At 38.0% G+C, this 25,461-nt stretch overlaps 1 protein-coding gene and 1 pseudogene across 7 annotated transcripts in view; one reads left to right on the forward strand and one right to left on the reverse strand.

Moving 5' to 3' along the window:
* Window positions 1-3,915: 3,915 nt before the first annotated feature.
* Window positions 3,916-25,461, reverse strand: part of ZFAND6 (zinc finger AN1-type containing 6) — a 56,168-nt gene continuing 34,622 nt past the window's right edge. For all 7 annotated transcript variants that reach the window (XM_008998516.4, XM_002749206.5, XM_054257297.2 and 4 more), the window contains 5 exons: window positions 15,174-15,344; window positions 13,845-13,953; window positions 12,856-12,956; window positions 11,251-11,364; window positions 3,916-4,825 (listed from right to left, as the gene is read on the reverse strand). In XM_008998516.4, coding sequence (XP_008996764.1) covers window positions 4,677-4,825; window positions 11,251-11,364; window positions 12,856-12,956; window positions 13,845-13,953; window positions 15,174-15,327 — 627 coding nt within the window. In that variant the 5' untranslated portion in view covers window positions 15,328-15,344 and the 3' untranslated portion in view covers window positions 3,916-4,676. The remainder of the gene's footprint in view (window positions 4,826-11,250; window positions 11,365-12,855; window positions 12,957-13,844; window positions 13,954-15,173; window positions 15,345-25,461) is intronic.
* LOC100409254 (small nuclear ribonucleoprotein Sm D2 pseudogene) lies at window positions 21,919-22,415 on the forward strand (annotated as a pseudogene).

Here is a 25,461-nt window from a genome sequence, read left to right on the forward strand (position 1 = left end):
CTTCATTGGAGGGCTGAGCTTTGAAACAACCGATGAGAGCCTCAGGAGCCATTTTGAGCAATGGGGAACGCTCACAGACTGTGTGGTCATGAGAGATCCAAACACCAAGCGCTCCAGGGGCTTTGGGTTCGACACGTATGCAACTGTGGAGGAGGTGGATGCAGCCATGAATGCAAGGCCACACAAAGTGGATGGAAGAGTTGTGGAACCAAAGAGAGCTGTCTCAAGAGAAGATTCTCAAAGACCAGGTGCCCACTTAACTGTGAAAAAAATATTCGTTGGTGGCATTAAAGAAGACACTGAAGAACATTACCTAAGAGATTATTTTGAACAGTATGGAAAAATTGAAGTGACTGAAATCATGACGGACAGAGGCAGTGGCAAGAAAAGGGGCTTTGCCTTTGTAACCTTTGACGACCATGACTCCGTGGATAAGATTGTCATTCAGAAATACCATACCGTGAATGGCCACAGCTGTGAAGTTAGGAAAGCCCTGTCAAAGCAAGAGATGGCTAGTGCTTCATCCAGCCAAAGAGGTCGAAGTGGTTCTGGAAACTTGGGTGGTGGTCGGTGGAGATGGTTTCGGTGGGAATGACAACTTTGGTCGTGGAGGAAATTTCAGTGGTCGTGGTGGCTTTGGTGGCAGCCGTGATGGTGGTGGATATGGTGGCAGTGGGGATGGCTATAATGGATTTGGTAATGATGGAGGCAATTTTGGAGGTGGTGGAAGCTACAATGATTTTGGCAGTTACAACAATCAGTCTTCAAATTTTGGACCCATGAAGGGAGGAAACTTTGGAGGCAGAAGCTCTGGCCCCTATGGTGGTGGCGGCCAATACTTTGCCAAACCACGAAACCAAGGTGGCTATGGCAGTGGCAGAAGATTTTAATTAGGAAACAAAGCTTAGCAGGAGAGGAGAGCCAGAGAAGTGACAGGGAAGCTACAGGTTACAACAGATTTGTGAACTCAGCCAAGCACAGTGGTGGCAGGGCCTAGCTGCTACAAAGAAGACATGATTTAGACAAATACTCATGTGTATGGGCAAAAAACTCGAGGACTGTATTTGTGACTAATTGTATAACAGGTTATTTTAGTTTCTGTTCTGTGGAAAGTGTAAAGCATTCCAACAAAGGGTTTTAATGTAGATTTTTTCTTTTTTTTTTTTGCACCCATGCTGTTGATTGCTAAATGTAATAGTCTGATCCTGACGCTGAATAAATGTCTTTAAAAAAAAAAAAAAAAAGTTCCACTTTAAAAGGTAACATGAAACTTTCTCCAGGACTGAACCATTTTCCACTAACACCAGCAATGCATGCGAACACGCAGAAATCTGCCAACACTAGATATTCACAGATTTTTAAACTTTTGATGAATAGGTATATGGTATCTCACTGTAGTCTTCATTTGCAGTGTAATTTCTCCCACGCTGTAACTTTTCACGTTCTTTGAAGATACTTTAATGTGTTTCAGAGAATAAAATGTCCCCTTAATAGACAAATTCATTAATAATGCCTTTAGAGGCTCATGCCTGTAATCCCAGCACTCTGGGAGGCCGAGGCAGGCGGATCACTGGAGGTCAGGAGTTCAAGACCAGACTGGCCAACATGGTGACACCCCATGGTCTACTAAAAATACAAAAATTAGCCTGGTGTGGTGGTGGGTGCCTCAAATCCCAGCTACTCGGGAGGCTAAGACTGAGGCAGGAGAATCGCTTGAACCCGGGAGGCGGAGGTTGCAGTGAGCCAAGATCGTGCCATTGCTGTCCAGTCTGGGCAACAAGGGCAAGACTACATCTCAAAATAATAATAATGGTTTTATAGTTAATGCTTTGTGTTTTAAGAAGCTTTTTTTTTCTTCCAGATAGTCTTGCTCTGTTGCTCAGGCTGGAGTGCAGTGGCGAGATATTGGCTTAATGCAACCTCCGCCTCCCAGATTCAAGCAATTCTCCTGCCTCAGCCTCCCAAGTAGCAGGGATTACAGGCATGAGCCACTGAGCCTGGCCAAGAAGTCTCTCTATCCTAAGGCCTAACAGGTAGCCAGCTTTCTGTTTTAAAGTTTTGCTTTACATGTAAGTCCTTAACTTTTTTCCAAGGCATAAGTTAACAGTTTTTTCCATATAGAAAACTAATTATTCTAGCTCTAATTATCGAACAGTCTCCTTTCCTCAATGTAATGTGCCACCTCTCTCTTACACCAAAATTCAGTCCCTGCATAGGCCTTTTTCTGGGCAATCTATTCAACTGGCTTATCTGTCTGACCCCATCAGCTAATAACATGCTATTTTAATTAACAAGGCTTCACAGTGAGTCCTGACATTTAGCAGCACAAGTCCCTGTCTCGCTGTTCTTTTTTGAAATGGTCTAGCCTTTTGCTCTTTTTAACTTTTACTTTTAGAAACAACTAAACATGCTCCATGAAAAAAAACCTAGTGGAATTGATTGGGATTACTTTGAATCTATGTCTACTGAAGGACAAAAGACATTTTTAATGATACTGTTTTCCTATCCACGGACATCTATTTACTGAGGTCTTATTTACTATCCCTTCATGTTTTAGAATTCTTTCTCAACGAGGCCATCAACGTGTATTGTCAATTTCCTGGGTAATCAATATTCTGGTATTATCATCAAATGATGCTTTCTGGTTTTCTATGAAACTGGTGTAAAGAAATGCCAACACTCTTCTAAAACCTAATACTATATCTAGCTACCTAACTAAACCGTTTTTTAGTAATTTTATGTTTCTATAAAAACAATAATGTGCAAATAATGAGTGCTACCTCTTTTCTTAGCATTTTTCTGTCTTGTCTTGCTCCACTGGCTATAATCTCCAACACAATTTTGAATAGAAAGCAGTATTAGTGGGCAGTCATCTTTTTTTTTTTTTTTTTTTTAAGACGGAGCCTTGCTCTGTTACCAGGCTGGAGTTCAGTGGCATGATCTCAGCTCACTGCAATCTCCACCTCCTGGGTTCAAGCGATTCTCCTGCCTCAGCCTCCCTTGTAGCTGGGACTACAGGCACACGCCAACACACCCCAGGGTTTCACCTCGTTGGCCAGGACCGTCTTGACCTCTTGATCCACCTGCCTCAGCCTCCCAAAAGGCTGGGATTACAGGTGTGAGCCACGATGCCGGGCCTGTTTCTGACTTTAAAAGGAAGTAAGTTTCCTCTTTTTTGTTGATGCTTGGTTTTGTGTTTGGCTCATTGATTTCACTAAGAACTATCAGCTTAAGGAAATTTCTTTCCAGTCTTAATTTATCATTACTTTTATTTTTTCTTATGAATGGGTAGTTTAATTCTATTACTTTATCTGAATCTATTAAGATAAACTTTAACAGTTTATTCTTTTTCATCTGTTAATCTGATCAATTCACAGATTTTGTTATATCATCTTTTATTGAAATAGAACATGTACATAAAAACAATTTTAAACTGAGAAATTTATGTTGTAAAATTACTGCCTTCATCTGTTTTATATAATATTTAATGGTTTAAAAAAGTTTGGTTACTAGACACATTTGAAAACCATAGGACAAACGATCTCGAGGGTTGTTCTACTCCGCAATTCTACAACTGCTCTGCAGTTTGAATTATACTCTTAAAATTTCTCTAAGCCTACAAAAAAAAGAAGCTTCTATTAGATGTTAATTGGGTGTGCAAATCCAGAAAAGAGAATCAGACAAGGACTAGAAAATACATTTAAGTAACAGAGAGGAGTGCTTGCCTTTAAAGACATGCTAAGGTCATCAACTCAAGAGGAAAACAAAATTACAATTATGATGATAAGCTTAGTCACAAGCAGATGTGGGACAAATAATGATAATTCTCTCACAAAATTTGGAAAGTAGAAAACTAAAAGACCAAAAAATAAAATTAACTACCAGGAAGAAAAGAAAAAGTAAGACAAGACAGCATTCCGGTTTCCTTTTTATTTAATCAAAGACTGGTGGATAAACTTAAATACAGCACAATTACTTCAGATCATTCTTCATATTGTATACACACAAACCCATGAACGTAATCTGAAAGAAACCTGTAGACAGCAATGAAATGCATACAGCTTTTTCTTCCCTCGCTCAAAAAAAGTTTTAACACACAAACTTAGAATCTCATCGGCACACATTCTCTTGTGACAAATGATTCAAACATAAATAGTGGGTGCAAAGAAACTATATACTAACATATGAATAACCTTTGTTAATGAAAAAACAGAAGCAGCCATAATGATTAAGATACATTCAGTTACTGGTAACTAGTTGTGCCCTAAAGGGCATTATCAAAAGAGAAATCGTGCTGCAGAGAAAAGCGATATATATACACACAATGAGAAAATAAACTGCAAAATTAATGCATGCATGTTTAATACTGGAAAAATCACAGCCCTCCAAAATTTCTGCACGTTTGTTATAAAAGCCCTCTGCACTCAACTAAAATTAAAATGATCTTAAAAGGATACTTGTAAAGTTTAAGTCTTCTCAGCCACAGAAATTGCAATGGAAATAAATGTTCAGAGTCATTTTCAAACAAAAACAAAAATCTATTCTTTTGATGACATGCATGATTAAAAGGTCTATGCAAGATACACTGCTCTACATTCCCAATGACTAGGAAAAAAAACCCTCAAGTCAATTTTTAGTTTGCAGATGCTCAAAGGATTTTGTATTCCAGCAGGAGTTCAAATCTTCTGGATCTTTTCACCAACAACTACTGGATTTTCTTTTCTGATTTTCTCAGCAGCATCAGCTTTGTAATTGTAAGAGCAATTGTGTACATCTGAGTAACGGTGTACACCACAGTAAACATTTCCACATCGGCATTCAAACCCTGAAAATGGAGTAATGTACATACATGAGTTGGATTGAAGGATGAACTATTAAGGTCTTTGGCATAATAATTAATACTGAACAGCACAGTATATATAGGGCAGCAATGTAAACTAAAGACTCATTCTAAATACACAGTCTCACAAACTACATTCTTATTCACTATCTGAGAGCTTCATTTCTTGTTCCTATCAACAAAGGTAGGTTTGCACTAGAGCAAGTCTTCTCTGAATTTGTTTCTTCACCTGTAATATGGCCACAATTACTTCTTATCAAAAAACACAGTTGCTAGATTGAAAACGTAAAACATTTTTCAAATCCAAACACTACAACGTGAAAATAAGCCTACTGTCAGAAGGCAGTCGTAGCATTCATTTAAGAAAGATCGAATAATGCCTCTCAAAGAACTGTGTTAACAAAGAACACAACTTCAATATTTGCTTTTCTCTGCTAACCTCCAACGGAGATGTAAACTGTACTACAGCTGAGAGGTAAAGAGCATGGGATTTAAGAGTTTGACTGCCTCGGTGTGAATCTACTTACTAATGAAGGCAAATTAGCTGCATTTCTGCATCTGTTATTTTGGAATAATATTATAAGGATTAAATGAGGAATTAATTTACTGCTGAACATATGGTAAAACATACAATAAACGCTACTTAATTTTAAGAAAATGCCCAGGGTTAAAGCCAAAATCGAGACGTAATGGGTACAGACAGTCTTTATATAAAACTGTTCCTGCTCCTCCAAATTAGAATTTTATGGTATGATATAATTGTTGGAAATGGAGCATAGAAATCAGTATTTTAAACATTAATTTGATGTTAACTTCCTTTGCCACAGTTTTGACTTCAAAAACATATTTGTAACTTCATAATAATGAAGAAAAAATGAAGCAAACAACACCGTATTAGACTGAGAGACTGGACAGAATGAAAATTACTAAATCTCAGCCTTCTAATCATAAAGCTCCAGGGTTTGTGAGATTTAAAAGTTTATCTTTAATATTAAATATGTATATTTTAAAATGTCTAATATCTGGTTTTTTTTTTTTTGGATAGAGAGTCTCACTCTGTCATTCAGGATGGTATGCAATGGCACAATCATAGCTCGCTGCAGCCTCAACCTCCTGGGCTCAAGCAATCCTCCCACCTCAGCCTTCTGAGTAGCTGGGACTATAGGCACATGCCATCACGCCCAGCTAATTTTTAAAACTTTTTTGTAGAACCTGAATCTCACTATGTAGTCCAGGCTGGTTTTAAACTCCTGGCCTCAGGTGATCCTCCCACCTTGGCTACCCAAAGTGTTGGGAATACAGGTGTGAGCCACTGCACTGGGCCATGTTTATATTCTTTAAATATACATGTGCTAAGGTACGGGCAAATCTGAAACATCTTTTTAAATTTTCTCTTTTAAAATGGAGATCTCATTATGTTGCCCAGGCTGGTCTCAAATTCCTGGCCTGAAGCAATCTTCCCCCCATTGGCCTCCCAAAGTGCTGGGATTTCGGCCGTGAGCCACTGTGCCTGGCCTTGAAGCATCTGTGATACTAAACTCTAACTTCCTTTCTCTTTCATCTCCAACCCATTCCTTAACCAGAAATAATCTACCTAAAGCATACCTTTACTCCAAATCTTACTTACTCTTCCCTGTAAGTACAATTTTTAAGCAAAGTATTCAGTACAATGCCTGGCACATGGTAAACAATAAATTACATCTATAGCTGCAACTACTTTCTAACTAAACACCTGTACAGGGTTTAGGCATGCAGATCCCTCTAACAAGTCAAAAATCCAAGTATAACTTTTTGTTTCCCCAAAACTTGAGCTATTAATAGCCTATTAACCAGAAGCTTTACTGGTAACAGTCAACAAATATATATTTTGTGTTATATGTTTTTATGTTATATGTATTAATATATAATGTACTCTTAAGCTAGAGAAAAGAAAATGTTACTAAGAAAATCACAAGGAAGAGAAAATATATAAGGGAAAGTCGATCATCATAAAGGTCTTCATCCTTGTCTTCAAGAAGAGGAAGAGGAGGAGTTGGTCTTGCTGTCGCAGGGTTAGCAGAGGTGAGAAGGTAAAAGGGGAGGCTGGAGAAGCAGACATACTTGGTGTAACTTTATGGAAATACAATGTAATTTCTGACTTTTCTGCTTTTTTGTTTCTCTAAAAATGTTTCCATATGGTACTGATCCTTCTTTCCCCATTTGCTTTAGTTTGACTTCTCTCTGATCAGTGAAGAGACCATGTTGCCAAAGTGAAAAGCAGTCTTGAATACTCAGACCCCTTCTGTCAGACAGTCTAATGTCAATATGTTTTCTGGCACTGCTTCTTCTAGGTCTTCTTCCTCACTGTCTGGCACTGGTTTGATAGCAGTCATCTCCATCAAGTCATCTTCTGTTAATTCCTCGGTTTGGTGTCTATTCGCTCCTGAATGTCTCCAAGATCCATATCTTGAAATACTTAATCCCCCACCTTTCTTGCCATATCCACAATCTCTACCATGATTTCCATCCTGTGAAGTCATGCACAACACATGGACACAGTTTTCTCCCATAGGAATGTATTGTTTTGGGCTTGACAGCTTTCATATCTTTGTCTAAACAATAATGGTATCTTCAGTGGTATGATCTTCTCTCTATTGGGGTTCTCTTCCATAGCACTGACAATATTTTCCATAGAGTACCATATGCAATGAGCCTGAAAGGTCTTTATGACCCCTGACCTAGAGGGTGAATTAGAGACGCTTGTCTGGGGGTAAGCATATCACTTCGATGCCTTCAGTGCTGAACTTTTGAGGTTCTGGGTGGCCAGGGAATTGTTCAATATCAAAACAACTTTAGGCTGGGCGCTGTGGCTCAGGCCTCTAATAATCCCAGAACTTCGGGAGGCCGAGGTGGGCAGATCATCTGTGATTAGGAGTTTGAGACCAGCTTGGCCAACATGGTGAAACCCTGTCCCTACTAAAGATATAAATAATTTACCGGGCATGGTGGAGTATGCCTGTAATCCCAGCTATTAGTGAGGCTGAGGCAGGACAATCACTTGAACCCGGGAGGAGGAGATTGCAGTGAACAGAAATTGTGCCATTGTTGCCACTCCAGCGTGGGCAACAAGAATGAAACTCCATCTTAAAAACAACAACTTTAAAAGGCAGTCCCTTACTGGCAAGGTACTTTCTGATTTCAGGGACAAAGCATTAATGTAACAAACCATGAAAAAGGGTTCGTCTTGTCTAGGTATTCTTGTATAACCAAAGGACTGGCAGCTGGTGTTTATCTTTTCCCTTCAAGACTCAGGGGTTACCAACTTTATAGATACGGGCAGTCCTGATCATAAGTGATCGTAATTGATCCAATTGCATTTGCACAAAACAGTAAAATTAGACTCTCTCTTCCTGCCTTAAGTTGTAGTATTCACTTTTCTTCCTTATTTATAAATGTCTTTGTGATTTCTTTTTTTTCCAGAATAGGGCACTTTTGTCTGCATTCAAAACTTATTCAGGCAGATATTCTTTCTCCAACAACTTTCTTTTTTTTTTTTTTTGAGATGGAGTTTTGCTCTTGTTACCCAGCCTGGAGTGCCATGGCACGATCTCGGCTCACCGCAACCTCCGCCTCCTGGGTTCAGGCAATTCTCCTGCCTCAGCCTCCTGAGTAGCTGGGATTACAGGCATGCGCCACCATGCCCAGCTAATTTTTTGTATTTTTAGTAGAGACAGGGTTTCACCATGTGACCAAGATGGTCTCAATCTGTCGACCTCATGATCCACCCGCCTCAGCCTCCCAAAGTGCTGGGATTACAGGCATGAGCCACCACGCCCAGCCTCTCTAACGACTTTCTTAATGTAGTTTAAGAACTTACCTGCTTCCTCTTTGTTGGCAGAAGCTGTTTCTCCCGTTATCTTGACTTTTTATAAGCCAAACCTTTTTCTAAAATTACCGAAGCGGCCAGGTGCAGTGGCTCGTGCCTATAATCCCAACACCTTGGGAGGCTGAGGTGGGCAGATCACCTGAGGTCAGGAGTTTGAGACCAGCCTGGCCAACATGGTGAAACGACGTCTCTACTTAAAAAAAAAAAAATACAAAAATTAGCCTGGCACGGTGGCACATGCCTGTAATCCCAGCTTCTCAGGAGGCTGAGGCAGGAGTATCACTTGAACCTAGGAGGCAGAGAATGCAGTGAGCCAAGATAATGCCACTGCACTCCAGCCTGGGTGACAGAGCAAGACTCCATTTCAATTAAAAAAAGAAAAAAAAAAATCAGACCATCTTTTGTTGGTATTAAAGTCTCCAGCTTTACAGTCTAAAAGCTGTCATATAATGACTTCATTTTTTCTTGAATTATAATCTATAGGTATGCCTTTCTTTATAGCAATCCTGCACCCACATAAAAGCTGCATTGTCAATACAAAATAAAAAGGTATTTCATAAAAAAATACAAGGTTTTTGTGCCTGCTGGCATAGCTGCAGAGACAGCTTCACACATTTTTTTTTTTTTTTAAATAGTCCTTACACTGAATTCATTTATCTTGAAATGGCGGACATTGTTCATTTTTCTTGAAATGGCAGAACTGCAGCTGCAGGCTTTAATCTATGGAACATACCAAGCGATTCAACTTTCTGTTGTAATGTTGTGGCTTTTCTCTGCTTCGGGAGCACTTCCAGTACCACTAGTGGCACTTTGTATGAGTATTATGGTATTATTCAAAGTTTACAATATTGCATTAAACACGAGGAAAAATACATGAGAACCACAAGATTACCTTTTACTGGGCTAGGCAATTTACTACGGAGACAAACGGCGGACACAGAGGTGATTAGTGCCTCATACCATTTTAAGTGGTTACCAGCAGTGCCTGAACTCACTGCAACAGCAATAGGAGGTGGCCATGAAATTATTAGAGAAGTACAGTATATATTATAGTAACTTTTATGCCACCATCACTTAATCTACATCTTTACATTTGTTTACATTTCTCTTGACTATGAATGGCTTTATGTATGATCTGCAACTGTATAGACAAGTTTTGATAAAATTTAAATTTTTTATAATAGATTTGTGTATATTCTGTGGCAAATTAAATGTATGATATTGTTAAATGATACAATACACTAGTATCCACACATCAAGACATGCCTAACTTTTCTTAATTAAAAAATATATATTTCTAGGCTAGTTCATCTCTGAGTTTTTTCCAATTGCAGCAAGTCTCCAAAAACTTTTCCAATATATTAGAAAAAACTCTAAGTGGACCCACACAGTCCCATGTTGTTCAAGGGTCAACTGTATATGTTTTTAGTCTTCTTTATTTCTGTTGGATTGCAGTAATTGCAGTACGCAACACTCTTGTTCACATATTACGTGTTACACAGCCACACTCCCCTTTTCATGGTCCCTGCACATGCCCTATGCATTTTTTTCAAGTTATCCTTTCTGTCTGAAATGCCTGTTTCCATCAGTTATAGGTCCTACTCACTATTCTAGATGCACTGAAACATTCTGCCGTCATGAACCTTTCCTTGCTAGGCCTCTAAGAACTACCATTTTTAAATGTAAATTAGTCACTCTTATGTCTGAATTTCCAAAGCAATCTGACTGCACTTAGCGTACTTTCTTTGCTAAATGCTTTTGAACATTTCTTTCTCCCTCCCACCACCATCTGCATCTGATAGCTATGTTACAGTAGCCAATATATATTGATTACTTATTGTGAGGCAGCACTGGGATAACCACTTACATGTCTTAACTCACTGAATCCACACAACAACATACGATTAGCCCTATTTTATACATAGGAAGGACTACACAGCTAACCAAATACTTCAAAATATTCTCTCCTTGAAAGCAGGAGTCACATCTTTGACCTTTCACAGCATCTGGCACACTAACCTTACTTGTCTAATACTTCTAAATTCAGCTGGAATGAATTGTTTTTAAAGCTATTCATTTCACTTGTAGGTACATAATCAAGGGTATTTTTATTTCCTTAAAATTCAGAAGCTGAAGTATATCCAATATTAACTCTCAAGGGAACAAGAACAATCTCAATTGAAGTCAATAATAGTAAGCTATGTATTATTACAAAACATCATCTTAATTTTTTGAGACAGAGTCTCACACTGTCACCTGGGCTGGAGTGCAGTGGCACGACCTCAGCTCACTGCAATCTCCACCTCCCAGGCTCAAGCAATTCTCCTGCCTCAGCCTCCTGAGTAGCCGGGATTACAGGAGCCCACCAGTACGCCGGCTAATTTTTGTCTTTTTAGTAGAGATGGGGTTTCACTATGTTGGCCAAGATGGTCTCGAACATCTGACCTCGTGATCCATATGCCTTGGCCTCCCAAGGTGCTGGGATTACAGGCATGAGACACCGCACCTGGCCACATCATCTTAAACATTTGATCTAGGTCCTTACCAGTAAGTCCCACTTTCTTCCTGCACATGAAACAGCGATTCTTTTTTTGTTTTGGTTTTTCAAGAGACTTGCTTTGCTCCTCAGATGGCTGCTGTGCCGTGTCTGATACTGAAGCTGACAAAAATAGGAAGGTGGCAAAATTTAATTATTCAGTAAGATTTTGCTATTCCTCATCCCACCCTCCCTAATCTATTATTCAGAGGACACAGAGGACTTTATTTATTAGCATAGAAAGCTAGTCTTATTAAATGACAAAGTTGTTTACAAATATGACCCCTTTTTGTTGAATGTATGTATATACACTTGTAGAAAATAATCTAGAATATGTAATGATATGTTAACAGTAATTTTATAGACTTTCTTCTTTTGGTTTAAACTGTATTTTCTGATTTTTCTAATTACTATGTATTTGCTCAATAAAAGGCACATAAACAAATACTAGTTGAATATTCTAAGGGAGTGTGCAAGAAAACTGCAATCTGCTTACTTCTTAATATTGTTTGGGGTCAGAATGACATAGGTTTCTCAGAGAACAAGTAGGGCAAAGGTGAAACCAAGATTCTGTGGAATTTAAAGTTAAGTTTCAAGTTCCCCAAATGTTTCACATAAAAGCGCTTTAAATGTTAGAAATAAGGCAAACTGAACCAAAGAAGCTTTAAAATTTTATAATTAAGATAATAAATTGATGCATTTATATATGGAAACCAAAGCCAGATTTGCCAAGATTCAGGTTAAATTACTACTCTGAAATCTTAACATGCCTCCCCTCTTGTTACTAACCACCCTGGCCCTCCTGAACACTGTCCCCAGAGTCAGAATCTATAATATGACCTTGCAGACATGACATCATGCTCTAAAATGGTGGAATTTGCCATGGATAAATTCTCAACCTCTCCAGTTTTATCACCAACTAGACCTTCTCCAGGAATCCACTGCTCCATTAATGTACACTGCAAATATGCCATGTATAAGGCTTATCTTTCCAGAGATCTTTCCTTGGTTATCATGTTATTTCCACACACTGATAGAATACAACTAATTAAGCAGAAGTTATTTAGCAGCCTCCAAAATGGCCTTCTCTGTTCTCTCCTAATACAAATGCCTTCATACAAATTTTCAAGTCTTCCCAGATCACTCTGAGCTGCAAAATGGAAATATGAAGAGCATGGGCAAGAACAAGTGGCTACTGCATACATGGGGAAGAAGGGGAGAACTGCAAGCCAAGACCTGCACAGTCTCTTAATGAGTCAAAAAATGAAAGAAACAGATTCCCCTCAAACCAGCAGTCCCAGTTTTCTTAGAGAGTGGTATTTAGACCGAACCAGCCAAAATAATAAAAGAGAACAGTATAATGCTGCCATTCATTTAATTGTATTTTTCAAACTAAATAAAATTTGAATTTGCAATGTTTGTGCTGATAAAATTATATATAAGTGTGAAATGGCTCCCCAACATGTTAATTAAATACTTAACTTAAGGACATAAAGTATTGCGTTCATTAGAAAAATAAGTACTTTAAGCTGGCAATATTTTAGACATGCATCTAAAGACAGTGTCTGGCCAAAATACTCAAATAACAAAATACATGCTAGTTCATATACAAACCCTGCAGATCTTCTGTTTCAGGTACTATTTTGTCCACAGATGTACTGTCCAACTGAGAAGAAGCTACAGACTCTGATAAAAGTGACTGATTTGATACAGGGCTAGAAAAGCAAAATATTTCATCTTAAAAGGTGATCTCCACACATGAATATTAACTAATGTGACATAGTAAGAATTCAACATATCTAAGTATATCATTAAGACAAGCATACAGAGATACTTTTTAAAATAAATGAAACATAATCATAGAGCTTTAAAACTAGAGACCAATTTGGACCAGAATCTTCCTGTCTTGCAAACAAAGCAGTAGTGCATATGTCCTTTGCGCATTTCAAGTACCATATGAATTCACTAAATGAAAACTAGCATGATAAAGACATGCTTAAAGAACCCTAAGGCAAAGCTGTCAATGATATTCTGGCATAGCAAAACTGGACATCTATCATGAATTAGAAAAAAGAAACCATAGTGTAGGAATTTAATATATTCGTTCCTAACAGCAGAATAAAAACCAAACAAGTATTGCTGTATGCAGGCTTCTAAATGATGTGACTTCAGAGTTTAAAAACATATATATACATATTACAATACAAACAAATATGAGTACTACATCATGATATTAAAGAAAGATAGTATGTGACAGGACTGTATTTTTTAAATGTAAGTTAGTGATACTTGCAGAGTAAGACCTAACATTTCACTTAACATGCTTCCAAAGGACTTCAGGTGTAGGTCAGGATATATTATGAGAAAGAAGAAAGAAAAAGACGCCTGAAAAATAAATCTAAGACTTAAACGATAACCCCCAAACCCTCAATGTAAAAGCAAGAAATCGCTTTTTCTAACTAGTTATAATCAGACAGATAAAATTTTAGGCCAGTTAATCTTAAAGTAGCTTTACTTAGTTTTCCTTATTAGAGTTAATCAAAAACAGAATGTACTCTTTAGTTTCACTAGCGTTCCCATTATAATTCGAGACTACATCTTACCTTGGCTGCATAGATGAAGATGTAGAGTCTAATGATGACTGGACTTCTGGGACACTGCCATCTGTGCATTGAACTGGTAAAGATTCAGACAGACTACTGACAGAGGTTGCTGTAACAGTATCACATTCCATATTAGTGATTCTATATGCTAAGACCTTATCTAACAAAAAAAAAAAAACAAGATCCATTTTCCACAGAATATAGTATAGAGATTTTGTTTTAATATGTAATATGCTGGTTCGTTATTTTAGCTAAAAAATTTTCAATGGTTTACCAATTAAAAGTATGTTAATTTTAAACCATATACAAATTGTATAAATTAATAAACTAAACTCCTACTTCTTAGGACTGAATATCATCCAAGTGCAAATCTTTGATTCAAAAACATCATCCAAGTACTAGCGTACAAATGAGATATTTAAATAAGATGATACAGCAATGAAGAATATAGGTTCAGAATTAAAATCTACACTCAGGTACATTAGGTTATAAATGTAGATGATGATTTAATTTAAAACAATTTATACTCATTTGATCTTAGCCTTAAGAAAATCTGGAGTTTTGGTTAAATGGTTGTAGGTTTTGGCTTGCACAGAAACAGACAAGATCTCATACACAATATTACATGAACTAAGTAATAGCCTGCACTTTCATTAACCACAAAAATCTATACATGCAGGCATTATCCCACATGGAGAACTATCCTAAATGAACACATTAAACTATTTCCTTTTGCAAAGCTTATACTCAGAATCCTCATGATCCCTCTTACACAACTACTGAAACAAAAGGCCACCTCAATTCTAAGAATATTCTTTGACACAAAAAGGCATAAAAAACCCTAGTGAACTGGGGTTGAACATTCCTTACTATGAGTTAATCCACTACACCCCTCCTTCCTAATGGAGTAAAGCTTCCTCTGAAGTCCACTGAGGTGGGGTTATCAATAACCCACTCTTTCCTTCAACAACTACTTAAGCTGTAAAAGTCACACCTGATAAAAGAACAAAAGTTCTTTTATCACTCCCTTATCTTACTTTCCAAGACAGTTATATATACTTGAGATGTCCCCTCTATTTTAATAAGGTAATAGAGTTCCACAGCTACAGCAAATAAGATCATGATATGAATTTACAGTATTTTCAATGAGTGACAATACTCATTCTTAACTCCTCACTACTGATAATCACAATGTGTAATGAGAAATTTTACTGATATGAATATGGTAACATAAGTACAAAGTGAGAGCAGAAAAGGGTATTGGGTATACTGAACTATCCATTTGTACTTCAATTTTGAATACAGATGAGTTTTACCAGAATTACTTACCAGGTGGGCTTATTCTACCATTACTACTATTCTGTCTTTGAAGATGTTCTTTATAGCATACTGAACACATGCCATTTGTACGAGGGTTTCCATAAAATCCGCAGCCAGTGGAACAAAGCATAGGCACTTGGCTGTGATTAGTTTCTTGAGCCATGTTCCTCTGTTGCACACCTGAAATTTATATAGAATTAGCAAAGAACTCAGACACATAACTTCCAATCACATATTATCCAAATCTGCTTTATGTGATAAAGAAAAAAATCCACATATACCAAACTACTCTATATAACTGTCCCAAGACACGGGGTTAAAGGAGAGAAAAATATAAAAACCAAAGAACACACATTGAACTTTTATCTCCAACCCACTCTACATAAGCAGGTCTGTACAGGCTCAGAAAGTATAAAGAACTCCTAGAGAAAGAAATCTGTTTTGAAGACTATACCCCCAGAAGGTTAAAGACAATTCATTAAGTCTAGTTCAGTTGGGACTCTCCTGGTAATAAGAAATATACACTACAAGTTTTGATGTATGTTATATTATTTAATTTCTAAGCATTTAAACCTTTGCTGGAAGTTCCTGTGCTGATGTGCGTTATTTATTGTTTTAAAAGCATTTAACATAGTATCAGTTCTGGTGAAGATATGGAGAACTGAGCTGAATGCTTATAAAATGATAATAAATTGGTTCAATCTTTTTGGAAAGCAAGTTAGCAATTGACTTCAAGAACCTTGTAAAAAAACAAATATTGCTATCTGAACCAGTCATTCTCCTTTAAGGGTCTTCAACAGAACAACCAGAGTATAATCAGAAAAAAAAATACTAAAATATAAGAGATGCGCTTCACAGCATATTTATAATTTTGATAAACTGAAAACAACATTAGGAGAATGTATATAGTTTTTTTTTAAAAGCATGATACATATTAATGGCAAAAGTTATTCAGTCATTAAAAATGTTTTAGAATACTTTTTGATGGAGGGAAATACTGATAATAAATGAAAAGACACAGTATGAAATGTGTATTCAATATGTTGCCAATTAGGAAAAAAGGAGCACACATTAATCATCAAAAAGGACAGTAATGAACATACCCCACGATGATGAAGCTAATGCTTTTCCCTGATTTCTATCTTAACTTTTAAAATTCTCTAAAATGAAGGTATTACTTGTCTAATTGGTGGAAATTTTTATTTTAAGTAGTTACAACTAAAAAAACAAATATTAAAAACTAACAGGACAGAAGCATTAGTCAGACAGGCAAGTGATGCTGAGACTGAAGGAACTGTTTGGGAAGCACATGAAAGCAATAATCAATTACAGCAGATGGAGAACCCCATGTGTCATTTCTCTCAAAAAGCAACTAGTTCTTTGGCATGGATAACATAACAGAAGGTACTAACGGGCCCTCTTTCTTATTAAAAAAACAACAATCTCCTAAGTGAAGGTTACTCCGAAATGGGTATATATGTAAATAGACTCATTACAGATGAGTCTATTTTCGAAGATCATGAACAATGAGACTAACCAAAGAACGAAAATGTTTTACCATTGAATTTCCTTGAACTGGTAAACAACCAAGGAAGGCATTCAGTTTACTTTTACCAACTACATTTCTCTTCCCCTACATTATCTGAAAACTGTTGAGGGGTAGTGAAGATTGATACATATTTCAAAATCTTTCAAAACCAACAGCATTAATGCACTTGACTGAACTACAAAACAAGGCAGCAGGCTTAGCATTTGCCATTTAAAAAAAAAAAAGTCCTAAAACTGTTGAGGATATTTAGACCTTTAGCCTATTAATACAATTTGGGATTTTGGCCAGCATCTTTCTTACTCCATTTTAATAAATGCTACTTCAGAACCCACTCTCCTCTACAGCCCCATTAAGTGTGTATGCACACACACACACCCCAAAATAAAAAATAACAATGACAATATAGAAAACCTAATGTCAAATATTTTGAATTTTTTTCCCCTTTTTTGCCTATTTTGTGAAGAATACTGATCTGCAGTGTTCTTTATCTGGTTTTGGTATCAGGGTAATTGTTCAAGGTCATGTAGCTAATTAATAAGTGACGGAGCTGGGAGATATATATATATATACACACACACACATACATACATATATGAAATGTATATTCAATTCAATACCTGGATTGAACCCCAGCTCCATCACTTATTAATACATCAACGATTCTCAAATTATGGTTCATGTACCCCTATAGAGGTCAAAATTGTTTTCAGAATACTATAGTGAGTTATTTGCCTTTTTCACCAAATGGACATGAGCACAAATGCTGCTAAAGCAGCTGTGGGAAATAAAAAAGAGCTGAAGCCTTATCAAGAAGCCAAATCAAAGCAATGGCACCCAACTGCACTAGTAGTCATACTCTTCATCACCATGCTCTCACAGTAAAAATTATTATTTTTTTTTTTTTTTGAGATGGAGTTTCGCTCTTGTTACCCAGGCTGGAGTGCAATGGCGCGATTCTCGGCTCACCGCAACCTCCGTCTCCTGGGTTTAGGCAATTCTCCTGCCTCAGCCTCCTGAGTAGCTGGGATTACAGGCACGCGCCACCATGCGCAGCTAATTTTTTGTATTTTTAGTAGAGACGGGGTTTCACCATGTTGACCAGGATGGTCTCGATCTCTCTTGACCTCGTGATCCAACCGCCTCGGCCTCCCAAAGTGCTGGGATTACAGGCTTGAGCCACTGCGCCCAGTTAAAAATTATTAATTTTGCTAAATCTCAACCCTGAATACACATATTGCTAACATTTTGCATGACAAACTGGGAAGCATGGACCAAACACTCCTGTTGAGTAAAGAAGTTATGACGACGGAAAGAAAAAGCACTGTACAACTGTTTGAGTTGTGAGCTGACTAAATTGCCTTTTTCACGGAACATGTTTTTTATCTGAAAGAATGACTAATAAACTGGTCATTAAGACCTGAGTATTCAGTAGACATTCTGAAAATGAACAAAGTGCACCCATCACTTCAAACATCTAATAGTATTTGTTATCAAAGACAACAGTCAAGTGAAAAAAAAAACCTTGACAATCATTTCCAATACTCAGTTTCTGATAAGATTCATTGTGATATTAATGAAATGTGGTTAGTTGATACTACATCAATATTTGAAATATCATAAGAGAGTGAATCAGTATTTTCTAAGTAACCAATGCTGGTTGTTTAGTAAGAAATTGCTCATGAACAAAAGATACATTCAAAGAGAAAGGCCAATGAATTTTAATGTAACGAGACAAAAACTTTTATATCAGAGGTGTCCAATCTTTTGGCTTCCCTGGGCCACACTAGAAGGAGAATTGTCTTAGGCCACATATAAAATACTCTAATACTAACAAAAGCTGATGAGCTAAAACAAAAACAATGTTTTAAGAAAGTTTATGAATTTATGTTTGGCCACAGATTGAACAAGTTTGTTTTGTATGGTTTCAATTTCACATTGCAACTATACTTTAAGAAACCATTAACTGTCAAGTTTTGGTGTAATATCAAAGAACCTCTATGATCTGAAAATGTTATTAAAATACTCTTTCCAAATACATACGAGCCCAGATTTTCTTTATAACACCGTAACAGACTGAATGCCAAAGCAACTACTAGAATCTTGCTATTAAGGCAGACTTTTTAAAAATCTGCAAAAATGTGTTAACAATGCCACTCTTCTCATTAAAAAATATGGGGGAAATGAAAGTGGTTACTTTTCATAAAATATTTAAAAATAAACTAGTATTTAAACAATTTTCTCAGCTTTAATTTTTAATATGATGAATTTCACTAGATAAAACTCTCATACACAAAAGTACTTTGGGGTATTTACACCAAATTTTGAGAATCCACTGCTTATAAAATGTGCACTCTCAATATAGACAGTTTGCCCTCTCAAGGAGGAACACTGATTTTTGGAGGAAAGGGGCAGAAAAATTTACTCTTGTATAAAACACAGATATACATAAAATACATAAACAGACCTGCAGTATCTCTCTGGAGTTAAAATTTTCTGAAGGTGGGGCCACCTCAGAAAAAAAAAAAAAAATCTAAAAAGGCTCCTTAGGGAAGAAATAGAGAAAAAAGACTGAGGAACTCAGGTCTAAACCACCAACTATGCTATACCACCAATTAACAACATTAAAGTATAAGAGAGGAATTAAAGTAACTTTCCCAATGATACTGATAAATATATGGCTGGCAACCAAACAGTAAAAGAGATAAATATCCTATTTCTATAAAACCTCAAAAGTCATAGATGAAAGTACAATATGACCACTAAGCTTTTCATCACAATTACTTCAAAACAGTAAGATTAAACTTTGAAAACATGTAACACGGTACCAATTTTCCCAAGGCAAACTGCCTGCACGACATCAAATTAACAATGATTTTCGTAACTCAAGAGGCACAATGGATTTCTCACATATTTCTTAAAAAAAAAAAAAAAAATCAACCTTGTTTATTAATCGTTAGGCCATAAAATGTACCTTTACACGAGGAGTCAGAAAGACGGAAAAACGCCAAAAACCATAAAAGGGTTAGTTCATCTGAATGTATAATGGCATAAATGGGGTAGCTACAAAGAAACTGGAAGTCTTGCCTCCCTCCCTTTGCTACTATACCTTTTTGGGGCAATCAGTCTGGCATTCAAATGATCAGGGAGGAAAAGGGATAAGAGGAGAGAGGGCAGAACAATTCCTTAACTGCTGCATTGTGGTATTATAAAACCACAAATCCAAAGAGACAGAGATTTTAAAAATGATTAGTGTTGTATAATAAATAAGTCTGAATTGGAGAAAATTCATAAAATGTGACTTCTGACTCTTCATGATATTCATAATCAAATCCCCAACCTATTACTCCCTCTAACATCCCAGACAATACTTAACAGTTATTCAGAGTTTACTATATGCCAGGAACTGTTTTTATTATTTATATTTCATTTAATCCACTAAAGAACCCTATGATATTGGCGCTGTTGATATCCCTATTTAAAAAAAAAAGACACTCAAAAAGACTTAGTAACTGGCCCAAGTTCCCCTATCTGGTAAGCTGCTAAGTCAGTGTCTTTTGATTTATCCAAAAAAAAAAAAAAAGAGAGAGAGAACGAACTACCAAAGTCCACCACATCCCTGAAAACCTTTAATTTTCTGAGCATTCATTGATTTTTATTACTTCCCTTTAAGTCTACATTTTAAATTCCATTCATTTATTCAATCTTAACATATTATGCAGCTTTTCATTAGCTATAACCATGCTCTTGAAAAAAATGTTTTCCCTTTATGTCTTTTTACCTAAGAAGTTCTTAGGAGGATAAAAAATTCAAGATTAAACGCTTTAAGACTGTAAAGAAAATTCATGACCAATTATTAAAATTCTGACAAAAGAATAGTAACGAATGCAACACAAACTCAATTATAACAGTACATACATGTCAATTAAACCTAGTTTCCTGTGCTTCCTTCCCTAAAGGTAAATCGCTGTGTTCCAATAATTTTTATTTTGAAATGTCTCATGCTCTTTTATTTTCCATCCCAACTGTGGTTCTCACTGCTTCACACCTGGGTTATTTTTAAGTTTACTACCCCTCCTCCTAATCCATTTATTAAAATTCTCCTAAAACTCCCGGTTCTCATCAATTACTTCTGTTTTGTATAATAATTGTCCCAGAAAGGAGTACTCAACCTAGCATTCATGCTCTACATAATTTAACCCATGCAGCCTAATTTCCCTAGAAAGTATGGTGTATGAAAACAGAATGGGCTTTGAGTCAGTTCGACAGCGGCTGGAATCCCAGCTGTGCCACTTGATTACCTGTAAAAGCTTGGGCATGTTACTAAATTTCCATGTTTCAACTCCCTAAGAGGGCACAGTGCAATATTCATAATTTATATAATGAAAGTTATTCAGTAATAATGACCAATAGCCCAAGGCAGTTACAGAATGCATACTTTTTCTCATTTCATTTTTTTCTCCCTCCTCTAGAAAGAAATAGTGAGAAAATATAATTTATAATGATGAATTTGTCCAGAAATTGTGAACTAGCAAACTTGAGTTAAATCTGATCCATAGCCATATCTGACTGGCCAGTAACTATTACTTTTTTAAAAATTACTTGTCAGCATTCGAAACTTGGGGAGTATCATATAATTCCAGATTTCTTCTGTTGAAAATAGGAAGATTCTGCAATACTGGACTCATGTTCCCCAAATTAAAACCTAGGGCCGGCCGGGCGCGGTGGCTCAAGCCTGTAATCCCAGCACTTTGGGAGGCCGAGGCGGGTGGATCACGAGGTCAAGAGATTGAGACCATCCTGGTCAACATGGTGAAACCCCGTCTCTACTAAAAATACAAAAAATTAGCTGCGCATGGTGGCGCGTGCCTGTAATCCCAGCTACTCGGGAAGCTGAGGCAGGAGAATTGCCTGAACCCAGGAGGTGGAGGTTGCAGTGAGCCGAGATTGCGCCATTGCACTCCAGCCTGGGTAACAAGAGCGAAACTCCGTCTCAAAAAAAAAAAAAAAAACCTAGGGCCCTATTAGGCAGAGCGTGTACTCTCCAACTCAAGAACACCTTCAATTTTAGTTATCTGACTGATCTTATAAGCAATCTTATAAGATCAAATTGAAATTGGCCTTTTCAATTTGGGATCTTTACTAACAATTTCAAGAGAAGAAAAAAATACACATAACATGTCTAGCTAAATAAGAATGTACATTAAGAGCAACGCGGAGGAAACCGGAGTGAACCGAGAGCTTAGCCACCAACATGAGCCTCCTCAACAAGCCCAAGAGTGAGATGACCCCAGAGGAGCTGCAGAAGCGAGAGGAGGAGGAATTTAACACGGGTCCACTCTCTGTGCTCACGCAGTCCGTCAAGAACAACACCCAAGTGCTCATCAACTGCCGCAACAATAAGAAACTCCTGGGCCGCGCGAAGGCCTTTGATAGGCACTGCAACATGGTGCTGGAGAACATGAAGGAGATGTGGACTGAGGTACCCAAGAGCGGCAAGGGCAAGAAGAAGTCCAAGCCAGTCAACAAAGACCGCTACATCTCCAAGATGTTCCTGCGTGGGGACTCGGTCATCGTGGTCCTGCGGAATCCGCTTATCGCCGGCAAGTAGGAGCCACCTATCCCTGTCAGTCAACAGAACTCACTCCCCTGTCCTACAGAGACCGCTGCCGCTGATGTTGAGAATAATAAAGCTCTGTGTTTTTTTCTAGTGGAAAAAAAAAAAAAAGAATGTACATTAAACTTTCAACTAGTAGAGCAACACAAAGTGGTAAGATAAGCTCCTGCCATTCTGCCTATTTTTAATCACTAGAAAACTAAAAACTAAGAATAGGTGAATTCTCTTTGCAATTGTATCAAATGGATCCCAGAAGAGAGCAAAATAGGATTTATGGTACACTATAACTTTTTAAATTAATTGATGAAAAGAGGAATTACCTAACTTGGCATAGGTGCCTGAGATTAGTGTTTCCTGGCTGCATGCAGTAATTCCAAGAGTTCTGAGCCTTTGTTTCTCCAACTATCATATGGGTAATAAACAGACATGAGGGATGGTAAGGGGTAGCAGGAAACTTTTTGCATCAATGATTAAAAAAAAAATCCATCCCCGGGCACCATGGCTCATGCCTGTAATCCCAGCGCTTTGGGAGGCCAAGGCAGGCGGATCACGAGGTCAAGAGATCCAGGCCATCCTGGCCAACATGGTGAAACCCCGTCTCTACTAAAAACATACAAAAATCTGGCCAGGCAAGGTGGCTCACGCCTATAATCCCAGCACTTCGGGATGCTGAGGTGGGCAGATCATGAGGTCAAGAGATAAGAGCATCCTGCCCAACATGGTGAAACCCCATCGCTACTAAAAATACAAAAATTAAAGGCGTGGTGGCGTGCACCTGTAGTCCCAGCTACTGCAGAGGCTGGGGCAGGAGAATCACTTGAACCCAGGAAGTGGAGGTTGCAGTGATCCAAGATCGTGCCACTGCACTCCAGCCTGGCAACGGAGCAAGATTCTGTCTCCAAAAAAAAAATAATAATAATTAGCCAGGCATGGTGGCATGTGCCTGCAGTCCCAACTATTCAGGTGGCAGAGGTTGCAGTGAGCCAAGATCGCACCAGTACACACCAGCCTGACAAGAGAGCAAGACTCCGTCTGAAAAAACAGAAAGAAAGAAAATCCAGCAGGGCACAGTGGCTCATGCCTGTAATCCCAGCACTTTAGAAGGCCAAGGTGGGCAGATCACGAGGTCCAGAGTTCGAGACCAGCCTGACCAACATGGTGGAACCCCACCTCTACTAAAAATACAAAAATTAGCCGGGCGTGGTGGCACATGTCTGTAATCCCAGCTACTTAGGAGACTGAGGCAGGGAAACTGCTTGAACCCTAGAGGCAGAGGTTGCAGTGAGCTGAGATCGCACCACTATACTCCAGCCTGGGGGACAGGGTGAGACTCTGTCTCAAAAAAAAAAAAATCCAGGAATGATCATAAAGCCAACACATCAGAAAGTATAACTTGATACAAACACTTGGGATGAATGCTATTCACTGCGATTAAACGATTAAACGTATAGAGATTTTGGACTACTGTACAGACTGTGCTTTGCAGTTTCTCTGCATAGCAGTTTTTTGTTTTTGTTTTGAGACAGAGTTTCGTTTTTGTTGCCTAGGATGAAGTGCATAATCTCGGCTCACTGCAATTTTTGCCTCCCAGGTTCAAGTGATTCTCCTGCCTCAGCCTCCCATGTAGCTGGGAATACAGACATGTGCCACCATGTGCAGTTAAGTTTTGTATTTTTAGTAAAGACAGGGGTTCACTAAGTTGGCCAGGGTGGTCTCAAACCCCTGACCTCAGGTGATCCACCTGCCTCAGCCTCCCAAAATGCTGGGATTACAGGTGTATCAACACACCTAGCCTGTATAGCAGTTTTTTTTTCCAGATTTCTTCTGTTGAAAAATAGGAAGATCTGACAATACTGGACTCATGTTTGAAACTCATCAGCTAAGGCCCCATTAGGCAGAGCTGGCACTCTCCAATTCAAGACCACCTTCAATTTGAGCTACCTGACTGATCTTATAAGCAATCTTTGGCCTTTTCAATTTGGGATCTTCACTATTAATTTCAAGAGAAGAAAAAAAATACATCTTGAGTTAAATAAGAATGCACGTTGAACTCTGAACTAGTACTGTAGCACAGAGTGGTACGATGAGCCCTTCCCACTTATAAGAAAACTTTATTAAGAAACTTAGGAGAAAAATTTCCTTATAGCAATATATTACTATATACTTATCCTGTATTGCAATAAATTTATACTGGAATGATAAACATCACCAAGAGACCACTGTATTGTTTGCATCTGAAGACAGATTCTAGAAAACTTCTTATTGGCATTCCCACCTTAGGTGACACCTGTGACTCCACCAACCTCAGACTGAAAATACAGTACACCTGATCCCGCACCAACACTCATCCCTGTAATTCCAGTGCTTTGGGAGGCCGAGGGGAGGGAAGGGGAGAGGAGGGGAGGGGAGGGAATTTTGATTGGAATTGTGTTGAATCTACAAACGTGCCAATTCTGCTTTATATCTCTCAGTTTATTTAGTTCTCCTTTAGGTTCGTAATAATGTTTTATAGTGTTCTGTGACAAGGTCTTGCATATCTTTTAGATATTCCTAGGTATTTGTTTAAAATCTACTATATATGGTGTATCTTATTTTTAAATCTCATTTTGTTTGTTGCCAGCCTCCAAGGTGGCCTGCCCCAATTCCCTGAGCTTCCTGGTAGTCATAGTCAGGCCTCATGCAGTTCCTTCCCACACTGTATCACTGTTGGTCTGGGAGATCAACAAAATACCATGGAAGTAATGGCATGCCTTCCAAGTCTAGGTCATAAGAGACACTGTTTTTTTCTGCTTTGCTTTCTCTCTTGGTAACTCACTCTGGAGAAGCTGACAGCAATGTCACAAAGAGAGGCTCATGTGATGAGTATCTGAGGTCTCTGGCCAACAGCTATATGAGTGAACCAGGAAGCTGATCTTCTCTAGCCCTGATTAAGTCTTTGGATGACTGCAGCCTTGGCTGACATGCGAACTGCAACCTTGTGAAATACCCTGAGCCAAAACCATATAGCTGAGGCACTTCTACACTCCCAACAGAAACTGTGTGAGATAATAAATATTTGTTGTTTAAGCCAATGAATTTTGGGTTAATTTCTTATGCAATAATTGATAACACAGTTTCTAGTACATACACATTCC

Source organism: Callithrix jacchus, chromosome 6, assembly GCF_049354715.1.
Source record: "Callithrix jacchus isolate 240 chromosome 6, calJac240_pri, whole genome shotgun sequence".
NCBI classification, from domain to species: domain Eukaryota; kingdom Metazoa; phylum Chordata; class Mammalia; order Primates; family Cebidae; genus Callithrix; species Callithrix jacchus.